The sequence below is a fragment of the Oncorhynchus mykiss genome, chromosome 6, assembly GCF_057628025.1.
Source record: "Oncorhynchus mykiss isolate SJ-2025 chromosome 6, ASM5762802v1, whole genome shotgun sequence".
Lineage (NCBI taxonomy): Eukaryota > Metazoa > Chordata > Actinopteri > Salmoniformes > Salmonidae > Oncorhynchus > Oncorhynchus mykiss.
Window position 1 is genome coordinate 7642549 of NC_143027.1, and position 13130 is coordinate 7655678.

Sequence of the window (13130 nt, forward strand, 5' to 3'; positions counted from 1 at the left end):
AGGGGCAGAACGACAGATTTGTACCTTGTCAGCTCGGGGGTTTGAACTCGCAACCTTCCGGTTACTAGTCCAACGCTCTAACCACTAGGATACCCTGCCGCCCGTGAATGTATTTCCTTTGTTTCTCTCACTTTGAAAACATATATATATATATTATATATATATATATTTTTTTTTATGATAAAACAAAAATAAGACACGATACCGTTTGTCAAGTTTGATTTTAATATAAGAAACAAAGAGAAAGAAAAGATCAGAGGAAAACTGTCATGAGGCTGGAATCTTCTCCTCAGCACCCAATATATTACTATACAAATCTACTCTGACTACACTATGTACAAGTCAGCCACGTATGTATGAGAAGAGTTTCTAAACTGAAGCGATGAATAGAAAAGAGAAAAATCAGAGTGTCCTCTATCACCTGGCACCAAACCAACCAGTCATTACCACCCGTTAAGTGTCCTCTATCACCTGGCACCAAACCAACCAGTCATTACCACCCCGTTATGCATTCAAACACTAAACCAACCAGTCATTACCACCCGTTATGCATTCAAACACTAAACCAACCAGTCATTACCCCCCCGTTATGCATTCAAACACTAAACCAACCAGTCATTACCCCCCGTTATGCATTCAAACACCAAACCAACCAGTCATTACCACCCCGTTATGCATTCAAACACCAAACCAACCAGTCATTACCCCCCGTTATGCATTCAAACACCAAACCAACCAGTCATTACCACCCGTTATGCATTCAAACACTAAACCAACCAGTCATTACCACCCGTTATGCATTCAAACACTAAACCAACCAGTCATTACCACCCGTTATGCATTCAAACACCAAACCAACCAGTCATTACCACCCGTTATGCATTCAAACACCAAACCAACCAGTCATTACCACCGGTTATGCATTCAAACACCAAACCAACCAGTCATTACCACCCGTTATGCATTCAAACACTAAACCAACCAGTCATTACCACCGGTTATGCATTCAAACACTAAACCAACCAGTCATTACCACCCGTTATGCATTCAAACACCAAACCAACCAGTCATTACCACAGTTGTGCTTCCATGGCATCCACAAAAGTGGAGAAAGCCACTCCGGAGAGGAAGTGTTTACAGAGCTCGGGTCAATAAACCGCTTTCTTCTATCCAATCCCAACCAATGGAAAACAAAAAAAAACACGATTTACTCTGTCTGGACCAGCATTAAGGGATTCATCTTTACCAACGAACACTAGCTAACACAGGCTCACTTCAGCAAAGACCTCTGGGATATTGAGTTTAGTGGTTTCCTTACGTTCCTCTCTCCCCCTTCATCCCTCCCTCCCCTCTCCATGCGTTGCAGATTGCACTGCACAACAACGGGGCATGTAAACACACTTCAAGTTGAACCACTGCTCCGTGGAATGTCAAACATACACATAACACATCCAGCAGGGCCCCTCCTCCCAGCAGAGCCCCACCTCCCAGCAGAGCCCCTCCTCCCAGCAGAGCCCCACCTCCCAGCAGAGCCCCACCTCCCAGCAGAGCCCCTCCTCCCAGCAGAGCCCCTCCTCCCAGCAGAGCCCCTCCTCCCAGCAGAGCCCCACCTCTCAGCAGAGCCCCACCTCTCAGCAGAGCCCCTCCTCCCAGCAGAGCCCCACCTCCCAGCAGAGCCCCACCTCCCAGCAGAGCTTCACCTCTCAGCAGAGCCCCTCTTCCCAGCAGAGCCCCTCCTCCCAGCAGAGCCCCACCTCCCAGCAGAGCCCCACCTCCCAGCAGAGCTTCACCTCTCAGCAGAGCTCCTCCTCCCAGCAGAGCCCTTCCTCTCAGCAGAGCTCCTCCTCCCAGCAGAGCCCTTCCTCCCAGCAGAGCCCCACCTCCCAGCAGAGCCCCTCCTCCCAGCAGAGCCCCTCCTCCCGGCAGAGCCCCTCCTCCCAGCAGAGCCCCTCCTCTCAGCAGAGCCCCTCCTCTCAGCAGAGCCCTTCCTCTCAGCAGAGCCCCTCTTCCCAGCAGAGCCCCACCTCCCAGCAGAGCCCCACCTCCCAGCAGAGCTCTACCTCTCGGCAGAGCCCCTCCTCCCGGCAGAGCCCCTCCTCCCAGCAGAGCCCCTCCTCTCAGCAGAGCCCCTCCTCTCAGCAGAGCCCCTCGTCTCAGCAGAGCCCCTCCTCCCAGCAGAGCCTCTCCTCTCAGCAGAGCCCTTCCTCTCAGCAGAGCCCCTCCTCCCAGCAGATCCCCACCTCCCAGCAGAGCCCCTCCTCCCAGCAGAGCCCCACCTCCCAGCAGAGCTCCACCTCTCAGCAGAGCCCCTCCTCCCGGCAGAGCCCCTCCTCTCAGCAGAGCCCCTCCTCTCAGCAGAGCCCCTCCTCCCAGCAGATCCCCACCTCCCAGCAGAGCCCCTCCTCCCAGCAGAGCCCCACCTCCCAGCAGAGCTCTTCCTCTCAGCAGAGCCCCTCCTCCCAGCAGAGCCCCTCCTCCCAGCAGAGCCCCTCCTCCCAGCAGAGCCCCTCCTCTCAGCAGAGCCCCTCCTCTCAGCATAGCCCCTCCTCTCAGCAGAGCCCCTCCTCCCAGCAGAGCCCCTCCTCTCAGCAGAGCCCTTCCTCTCTGCAGATCCCCACCTCCCAGCAGAGCCCCTCCTCCCGGCAGAGCCCCTCCTCCCAGCAGAGCTCCACCTCCCAGCAGAGCCCCTCCTCCCGGCAGAGCCCCTCCTCCCAGCAGAGCCCCTCCTCTCAGCAGAGCCCCTCCTCTCAGCAGAGCCCCTCCTCTCAGCAGAGCCCCTCCTCTCAGCAGAGCCCCACCTCCCAGCAGAGCCCCTCCTCTCAGCAGAGCCCCTCCTCCCGGCAGAGCCCCTCCTCCCAGCAGAGCTCCACCTCCCAGCAGAGCCCCTCCTCCCGGCAGAGCCCCTCCTCCCAGCAGAGCCCCTCCTCTCAGCAGAGCCCCTCCTCCCAGCAGACACACCGTGAAGTATCAGATACAGTACAGGTGAACAACACAACACATTGACATTAATGTTAATAACCTTAACAATGACAACACAAGAAATGTCAGAAGCTGATTTCAATGTTGAGATCTTTGGTGTCAGCCACTTTTAAACACTTGATGCCTGTTCATTTACTCAGATATTGTGGCAACAGAGGATGCAGCAATACAAATAAATGTACTTAAAATAGGGGGGGGGTAATAATGTTTTGAAATAACAAAAAAAGTAAAACTTGGCTTTTTAAAACTTTTACACTAACATGACAATATCGATTGATCTCCCAATGGACATGTGACATCTACACAGAGATCGCTTTTCAATTATATTTACAACCACAATTAAGGTTAACCTTCATTTCAATCCCCTGCAACTCAGAATGAATTCTATGCAAGCCAGCTACAATCATAGAAATATGTGTACTAGAACAGGCGAAGGGAAGTACAGCAGTAACTTCCCTGTTCCCTAGAACAGGGACGTACAGCAGTAATTCTATTGCTATGGCTCAATTCATCTGAAGGCGGAGCTGTGAACACAACAGCTGTTTGGTCAGAGGCTTGGTCACAGCAACATGCTAGCTACTGTGTGATCAGAGGCTTGGTCACAGCAACATGCTAGCTACTGTGTGATCAGAGGCTTGGCCACAGCAACATGCTAGGTACTGTATACTCGTAAAGAGTGTTGTCCAGCTTCTAGCTCTGGTCCACGTCACCGTTGTCCAGCTTCTAGCTCTGGTCCACGTCACCGTCAGTGCGTGTTCCTCCACTGGAACGCTCACAAACGCCCCTGGACCAACGCTAACCAGCCTCCAGCTACTCAATCCAGAAGACTGAATCTCTGTAGGGGATAGCTAATGACATCTAATAATGCTAACTAGCTTTAATGCTATCTGATAAGGCTGCACAGTTTGCGGTGGGTATCTCCAGCGGGACAGTGCCTTGCTTTAGACATCTCCAAGGGGACAGTGCTTTCTATTCCTCATCATCAGTCCATTGTGGCTCCCCAACCCTCTCTAAAGCAGGGTTAGGGTCAGAGGGTTAGGGTCAGAGGCTTAGGGTCAGAGGGTTAGAGTTAGGGTCAGAGGGTTAGGATCAGAGGGTTAGGGTCAGAGGCTTAGGGTCAGGGGGTTAGGATCAGAGGGTTTGGGTAAGAGGGTTAGGGTTAGAGGGTCAGAGGGTTAGGGTCAGAGGCTTGGGGTCAGGGGGTTAGGGTCAGAGGGTTAGGGTCAGAGGGTTAGGGTCAGAGGCTTAGGGTCAGAGGGTTAGGGTCAGAGGGTTAGGTTTAGGGTCAGAGGCTTAGGGTCAGAAGGTTATGGTCAGAGGCTTAGGGTCAGAGGGTTAGGGTCAGAGGGTTAGGGTTAGAGGGTCAGGGTCAGAGGGTTATGGTCAGAGGCTTAGGGTCAGGGGGTTAGGGTTAGGGTCAGAGGCTTAGGGTCAGAGGGTCAGGGTCAGAGGGTTAGGATCAGAGAGTTAGAGGGTCAGAGGGTTAGGTTCAGAGGGTTAGGGTCAGAGGGTTAGGGTCCTATTCTAGCTATGACAGTAGTTCTGCTTTAGCCAAAGGCCTTATCCAAACTGCCCTATATAACATTCATATTCAAAAAGATCAATAAAATCTGAGTCAAACAAATCAACATGATCATAGTCCAGTGTGGGGTTAATAAAAGGAACAATGGATAAATGGAAGACAACCAGGCAGCAGTGCTTTACACACAAAAAAACACAGAACCTCAAGACAAAAGCATTTGTCCAGTTGTCGATTTCTTACTAGGCCCGGTATTAGGGACATTATGTTTTCTTTGGTAGGCCTACCATACAAAATCAACATGAAAACACAACATACTGTATAAAGATGGATGAACAGAATTCAATTTACACAAACCATCAACAGACAAAAAGGGTGAGAGCTTTTTTTCATGGATTTCAAATGATTCAGGTCCATCACTGAAGAATGTGAAATATGAAAGAAATGGTCCACATTCTGGAAGTGATAACCTGAACCCACTTCCTGCTCTCTTAAAATGATAACATCGCTGCATCCTCTTCCAGTCCTCCCCGCTGTCTGTATGTCTGTGTGTCTGATTCCTGTCTTTCTCTCTGTCTGTCCGTCTGTCCATCTGTCTGTCAGTCAGAGGGGTTAAGAGAAGAGAATTCAGGCTAAATAGACCTCTCACTCAGGACAGCCCGTTGGTTGTGCCAGGGTTCAAAGTTCACTGGACCACGTGTGGTCGTAAGGCCTGGTACAACCCCTCGAAGGTGGGTCGATCGGCGATATCGCGGCCCCAACAACGCATCATCAGCTCAAATAGAGAGGGAGGACAGAGCAGTGGGGCGTATAGAAAGATCTAGAAGAAAAATGGGGTGGACGGGGGATGGGGTGCCAAAACATTACTGTTATGTTATGATATATAATAGTCACAGATATATAATAGTCACAGATATATAATAGTCACAGATATATAAGTCACAGATATATAATAGTCACAGATATATAATAGTCAAAGATATATAAAAACCCCAGATATATAATAGTCACAGATATATAAGTCACAGATATATAATAGTCACAGATATATAAAAATCCCAGATATATAATAGTCACAGATATATAAGTCACAGATATATAATAGTCACAGATATATAAAAACCCCAGATATATAATAGTCACAGATATATAAGTCACAGATATATAATAGTCACAGATATATAAAAGCCCCAGATATATAATAGTCACAGATATATAAAAACCCCAGATATATAATAGTCACAGATATATAAGTCACAGATATATAATAGTCACAGATATATAAGTCACAGATATATAATAGTCACAGATATATAATAGTCACAGATATATAAAAACCCCAGATATATAATAGTCACAGATATAATAGTCACAGATATATAATAGTCACAGATATATAAAAACCCCAGATATATAATAGTCACAGATATATAAGTCACAGATATATAATAGTCACAGATATATAAAAACCCCAGATATATAATAGTCACAGATATATAATAGTCACAGATATATAATAGTCACAGATATATAAAAACCCCAGATATATAATAGTCACAGATATATAAGTCACAGATATATAATAGTCACAGATATATAAAAGCCCCAGATATATAATAGTCACAGATATATAAAAACCCCAGATATATAATAGTCACAGATATATAAAAGCCCCAGATATATAATAGTCACAGATATATAAGTCACAGATATATAATAGTCACAGATATATAATAGTCACAGATATATAAAAACCCCAGATATATAATAGTCACAGATATATAAGTCACAGATAGTCACAGATATATAAAAGCCCCAGATATATAATAGTCACAGATATATAAGTCACAGATATATAATAGTCACAGATATATAATAGTCACAGATATATAAAAACCCCAGATATATAATAGTCACAGATATATAAGTCACAGATATATAATAGTCACAGATATATAATAGTCACAGATATATAAAAGCCCCAGATATATAATAGTCACAGATATATAAAAACCCCAGATATATAATAGTCACAGATATATAAGTCACAGATATATAATAGTCACAGATATATAAAAGCCCCAGATATATAATAGTCACAGATATATAAAAACCCCAGATATATAATAGTCACAGATATATAAGTCACAGATATATAATAGTCACAGATATATAATAGTCACAGATATATAAAAGCCCCAGATATATAATAGTCACAGATATATAAAAACCCCAGATATATAATAGTCACAGATATATAAGTCACAGATATATAATAGTCACAGATATATAATAGTCACAGATATATAAAAACCCCAGATATATAATAGTCACAGATATATAAGTCACAGATATATAATAGTCACAGATATATAATAGTCACAGATATATAAAAGCCCCAGATATATAATAGTCACAGATATATAAAAACCCCAGATATATAATAGTCACAGATATATAAGTCACAGATATATAATAGTCACAGATATATAAAAGCCCCAGATATATAATAGTCACAGATATATAAGTCACAGATATATAATAGTCACAGATATATCGAAGCACCAGATATATAATAGTCACAGATATATCGAAGCACCAGATATATAATAGTCACAGATATATAAGTCACAGATATATAAAAGCACCAGATATATAATAGTCACAGATATAAGTCACATATATATAATAGTCACAGATATATAAAAGCCCCAGATATATAATAGTCACAGATATATAAGAGTCACAGATATATAATAGTCACAGATATGTAAGAGTCACAGATATGTAAAAGCCCCAGATATATAAGAGTCACAGATATATAATGGACTTTACATTGCATGCAGGATGAGTTTACATTGCATGCCGGATGAGTTTACATTGCATGCAAGATGAGTTTACATTGCATGCAGGATGAGTTTACATTGCATGCAGGATGAGTTTACATTGCATGCAGGATGAGTTTACATTGCACGCAGGATGAGTTTACATTGCATGCAGGATGACACAATTTGAGCACAAGACTAAATAATATTTTACCCATATGGAAAAGAATGACATGTTGTTGAGTGTGAGACAGAGCTAAGTTACTCTACCTAATGACATGTTGTTGAATGTGAGACAGAGCGAAGTTACTCTACCTAATGACATGTTGTTGAATGTGAGACAGAGCTAAGTTACTCTACCTAGTGACATGTTGTTGAATGTGAGACAGAGCAAAGTTACTCTACCTAATGACATGTTGTTGAATGTGAGACAGAGCTAAGTTACTCTACCTAATGACATGTTGTTGAATGTGAGACAGAGCTAAGTTACTCTACCTAATGACATGTTGTTGAATGTGAGACAAAGCTAAGTTACTCTACCTAATGACATGTTGTTGAGTGTGAGACAAAGCTAAGTTACTCTACCTAATGACATGTTGTTGAATGTGAGACAGAGCTAAGTTACTCTACCTAATGACATGTTGTTGAATGTGAGACAGAGCGAAGTTACTCTACCTAATGACATGTTGTTGAATGTGAGACAGAGCTAAGTTACTCTGCCTAGTGACATGTTGTTGAATGTGAGACAGAGCTAAGTTACTCTACCTAATGACATGTTGTTGAATGTGAGACAGAGCTAAGTTACTCTACCTAATGACATGTTGTTGAATGTGAGACAGAGCTAAGTTACTCTACCTAATGACATGTTGTTGAATGTGAGACAAAGCTAAGTTACTCTACCTAATGACATGTTGTTGAATGTGAGACAAAGCTAAGTTACTCTACCTAATGACATGTTGTTGAATGTGAGACAAAGCTAAGTTACTCTACCTAATGACATGTTGTTGAATGTGAGACAGAGCTAAGTTACTCTACCTAATGACATGTTGTTGAATGTGAGACAGAGCGAAGTTACTCTACCTAATGACATGTTGTTGAATGTGAGACAGAGCTAAGTTACTCTACCTAATGACATGTTGTTGAATGTGAGACAGAGCTAAGTTACTCTACCTAATGACATGTTGTTGAATGTGAGACAGAGCTAAGTTACTCTACCTAGTGACATGTTGTTGAATGTGAGACAAAGCTAAGTTACTCTACCTAATGACATGTTGTTGAATGTGAGACAGAGCGAAGTTACTCTACCTAATGACATGTTGTTGAATGTGAGACAGAGCTAAGTTACTCTACCTAGTGACATGTTGTTGAATGTGAGACAAAGCTAAGTTACTCTACCTAATGACATGTTGTTGAATGTGAGACAGAGCTAAGTTACTCTACCTAATGACATGTTGTTGAATGTGAGACAGAGCTAAGTTACTCTACCTAATGACACGTTGTTGAATGTGAAACAGAGCTAAGTTACTCTACCTAATGACATGTTGTTGAATGTGAGACAGAGCTAAGTTACTCTACCCAATGACATGTCTAATCCTATGCACTGATGAATCCAGTACCTGGATACCACTCCTCTCTTTTAAATGTTTTTTGCCACCCGTGTATAAATGAATGAATGAATAAATTAAATAAATAAAATCACTAACCTGTCTGCCCTGGTTCCGGAAGAACTCGCCAGTGTTTTCGATGACCTGTTCGTCTGACAGTAGGCTGTAAGGCTGCTCTTTACACAGAGTGAAGATCTCCCACAGGGTGACGCCAAAGGCCCACACATCGCTGGCCGTGGTGAACTTACCCTGGAGAGGAAACACACAGACAGTGAAGTTTCCCCTAGGTACAGATCTAGAATCAGATTCCCCTCCCCCAAATCCTAACCGTAGCTATTAGTGCAGAAAATGCTAAACTAACCCGAGATCAGCATCAAGGGCCAACTTCAACCCTAAACCTCACACCACCAACCACGGGATCTATCTGGGTCGTATTGATTTGGCAACAAACGGAAGAAACTAGACAAGCAGGGAGGGGTTTCATATGTGTTTTGCTATGGTGTGCACTAATGCATAGGACCCAGATATAGCCAAATAAAGGCTGACTTAACGGGTCAAAATGGTTGCCTATAGCTTCCATCAGAGTTCTGAATGAGCTTTGATGTGGATTCACGATAACGTTTCAGGAAACACATTTACATCATCTCTATCTCTCATCCACTCAACGCCACTGTTTCAATGTGAAATTAAGCCATATATACTGCACATTATATATATATATATATATATATACATTTTCTGATTTGTCCTGGTTTTTCGACTTGGTCATTAAGAAATTCAGCAGCCATGACTGAACCCCAACAAGAGTTGTAATGTGGGTGTCTCTTGTGTGTGTTCGCAAATCAGATGTGTTTGTTTCTACATTCAAAAGAACTGTTCACAGTTAGTCACTCACCCTTCTAGATAACTTGAAACAGTCTAACCAGGTTTTGTGTCTTGGAGTCTATGCTCGCTAGTGCTAGACAACTCCTTTCACCAATTAGCTTCAGCCTGGATGTGGCAAAAATTGGTTTGACATTGGACAGTCTATCTCTGGGGCTAGTTAGGGACCATCAATAAATTAAACAATGTAAATGGGACCACATCTTACATGCTGCACATCTTTTCAAATCAAATCAGATGTTATTGGTCACATGCACATATTTATCAGGTGTTATTGCAGGTGTAGTGAAATGCTTGTGTTCCTAGCTCCAACAGTGCAGCAGTATCTAACAATTCACATCAATACACACAAATCTAAAAGTAAAAGAATGGAATTAAGAAATATATAAATATTAAGACGAACAATGTCGGAGTGGCATTGACTAAAATACAGTAGAATAGAAGACAGTATATACACTAGAAAGTACTGTACATACAGTTGAAGACAGAAGTTTACGTACACTTAGGTTGGAGTCATTAAAACTCGTTTTTCAACCCCTCCGTAAATGTCTTGTTACCAAACTATAGTTTTGGCAAGTCGGTTAGGACATCTACTTTGTGCATGACACAAGTAATGTTTCCAACAATTGTTTACAGACAGATTATTTCCCTTATAATTCACTGTATCACAATTCCTGATGAACTCAGTCACCGTGGGAACAACTTCCCCTATACACTTCCTGATGAACTCAGTCACCGTGTCCATGTAAGCATCAATGTTGTTCTCAGAAGCTACCCGGAACATATCCCAGTCCACGTGATCAAAGCATGGATTCCGATTGGTAAGACCAGCGTTGAATAGACCTTAGCACGGGCACTTCCTGTTTGAGTTTCTACCTATAGGAAGGGAGGAACAACATTTTTCCAAAGGGAGGGTGGGGGAGGGCCTTCTAGGCATCTCAAAAAGGCGAGTAGCAGTGATCTAGTGTTTTTCCTAAGCGAGTACTACAGTCAGTGTGTTGCCAGAACTTCATCAAAAAATATGCTTTGTTAAAATCACCAGCTACAATAAATGCGGCCTCAGGATATGTGGTTTCCAGGTTTGCATGAAGTCTAGTGTAGTTCCTTGGCGGCCGTCGTGGTATCGGCTTGAGGGGGCATATACACAGCTGCGACTATAACCGAAGATAATTCTCTTGGGAGATAATACGGTCGGCATGCGGAGCGAGTAGTGGGACTGGAGTGGAGCGAGTAGTGGGGCTGGAGTGGAGCGAGTAGTGGGGCTGGAGTGGAGCGAGTAGTGGGGCTGGAGTGGAGCGAGTAGTGGGGCTGGAGTGGAGCGAGTAGTGGGGCTGGAGTGGAGCGAGTAGTGGGGCTGGAGTGGAGCGAGTAGTGGGGCTGGAGTGGAGCGAGTAGTGGGGCTGGAGTGGAGCGAGTAGTGGGGCTGGAGTGGAGCGAGTAGTGGGGCTGGAGTGGAGCGAGTAGTGGGGCTGGAGTAGAGCGAGTAGTGGAGCGAGTAGTGGAGCGACAAGCGGAGCGAGTAGTGGGGCTGGAGCGTGCCCAATTTTACTGGAGAGCGCAGCGAGAAGATTCCCAAAGGCTGGAGCGTTGTCCTTCTCGCCCGCTCCAATTTCACTCCAGTAGCGCTCACTTCATGAGCTCAAGGCATGCCCGGCCCAGCATGCATTTGTAGTTTACTTGTGTGCTGCTATAGCCCCTAGCTTTAGCTACTATCATGGAGTTCACTAAATATTTACATAAAGAAACTGATAGACCACACGGGTGCTAAATCAAGGTGACTTACAAAGATGAGGACCAAGAGCAAGAGAGGGAGTGTGGTGATGTAGTGTCCACTACTAAAGAGAGGGAGTGTGGTGATGTAGTGTCCACCAAAAAGAAAAAGACGAAAGAAAGGAAGGAGTGTGTCGCTGTAGCAAAGTATTTATAAACAAAAAATCTGATCTCTTAAATGTTTTGTTCATTTTTGTTCTATTATCTATACAATAGACCATCATTGATGTTGGATCAATAGGCCTGGCATATTCCCATATTCAAGGAACTTTACATTTTGATTGGGATATTTTGCCTAAAAACCTTTAGGCCTACCTATAAAAAAATATATATAAGATAACATAATAATAATAATAATAATAATATAAGATATTCACCATCACATGAGCCTGAAGACACAGACTGGCAAGACGTGGTTCTAAAAATGAATTCTAAAAATGATTTCAAAAGGCACTAATAAGTCCTTTTTTGTTTAATTTGTATTTCATTCTAAGTAAGTCACAGCCTATATGAGCACTTTCTATATTATAATGATTAATACAATGAAATGTTGTTTAAATGCTGAGCGTTTTATGTCCCTACCAGTCTAGTATGTTATAGCCTTGAAATAATATAAATAATTCAGCCTAAATCATTCAGGCTCCCTGTCTGGCTCCTGACCTATTTACAGTGTTTATATGCTGTTTAATATGACATGTAGTCTATTTACAGTGTATATATGCTGTTTAGTATGACACACCTGCCCGCCCGTCCAGCATCACTACTCTGGACGGTTCTGACTTAGAATATGTGGACAACTACAAATACCTAGGTGTCTGGTTAGACTGTAAACTCTCCTTCCAGACTCACATTAAACATCTCCAATCCGAAATTAAATCTAGAATCGGCTTCCTATATCGGTAAAGAAAGCATCCTTCACTCATGCTGCCAAACATACCCTCGTAAAACTGACCATCCTACTGATCCTCGACTTCGGAGATGTCAAGGATGCTTCATATTCGTCGCCAAACCCACTGGCTACAGGTCATCTATAAGTCTCTGCTAGGTAAAGCCCCTCCTTATCTCAGTTCACTGGTCAACATAGCAGCACCCACTCGTAGCACGCGCTCCAGCAGGTATATTTCACTGGTTACCCCCAAAGCCAATTCCTCGTTTGGCCGCCTTTCCTTTCAGTTCTCTGTTGCCAATGACTGGAACAAACTGCAAAAATCACTGAAGCTGGAGACTCATATCTCCCTCACTAACTTTAAGCACCAGCTGTCAGAGCAGCTCACAGATCACTGCACCTGTACATAGCCCATCTGTAAATAGTCCATCCAACTACCTAATCTCCATACTGTTATTTTATTTAATTTGCTCCATTGCACCCCAGTATCTCTACTTGCACACTCATCTTCTGCACATCTATCACTCTGGTGTTTAATTGCTATATTGTAATTATTTCGCCACTATGGCCTATTTTTTTTTAACCTTAACTCCCTTATCTTACCTCATTTTCACACACTGTACATAGACCTTTCTATTGTATTATTGACTGTATGTTTGTTTATT

The 13130-nt window shown here is 43.3% G+C and overlaps 1 protein-coding gene across 2 annotated transcripts in view; it reads right to left on the bottom strand.

Annotated features, from left to right (window-relative positions):
• Positions 1–204: 204 nt before the first annotated feature.
• The window catches only part of ddr2l (discoidin domain receptor family, member 2, like), a 58881-nt gene continuing 45955 nt past the window's right edge, over positions 205–13130 (bottom strand). Inside the window, exons 16-17 of one of the 2 annotated variants that reach the window (XM_036979333.2) lie at positions 9027–9176; positions 205–5318 (exon numbers count right to left, since the gene is read on the bottom strand). In XM_036979333.2, the coding sequence (XP_036835228.2) occupies positions 5184–5318; positions 9027–9176 (285 nt within the window). In that variant the 3' untranslated portion in view covers positions 205–5183. The remainder of the gene's footprint in view (positions 5319–9026; positions 9177–13130) is intronic. The other variant, XM_036979334.2, reaches the window with a different exon arrangement.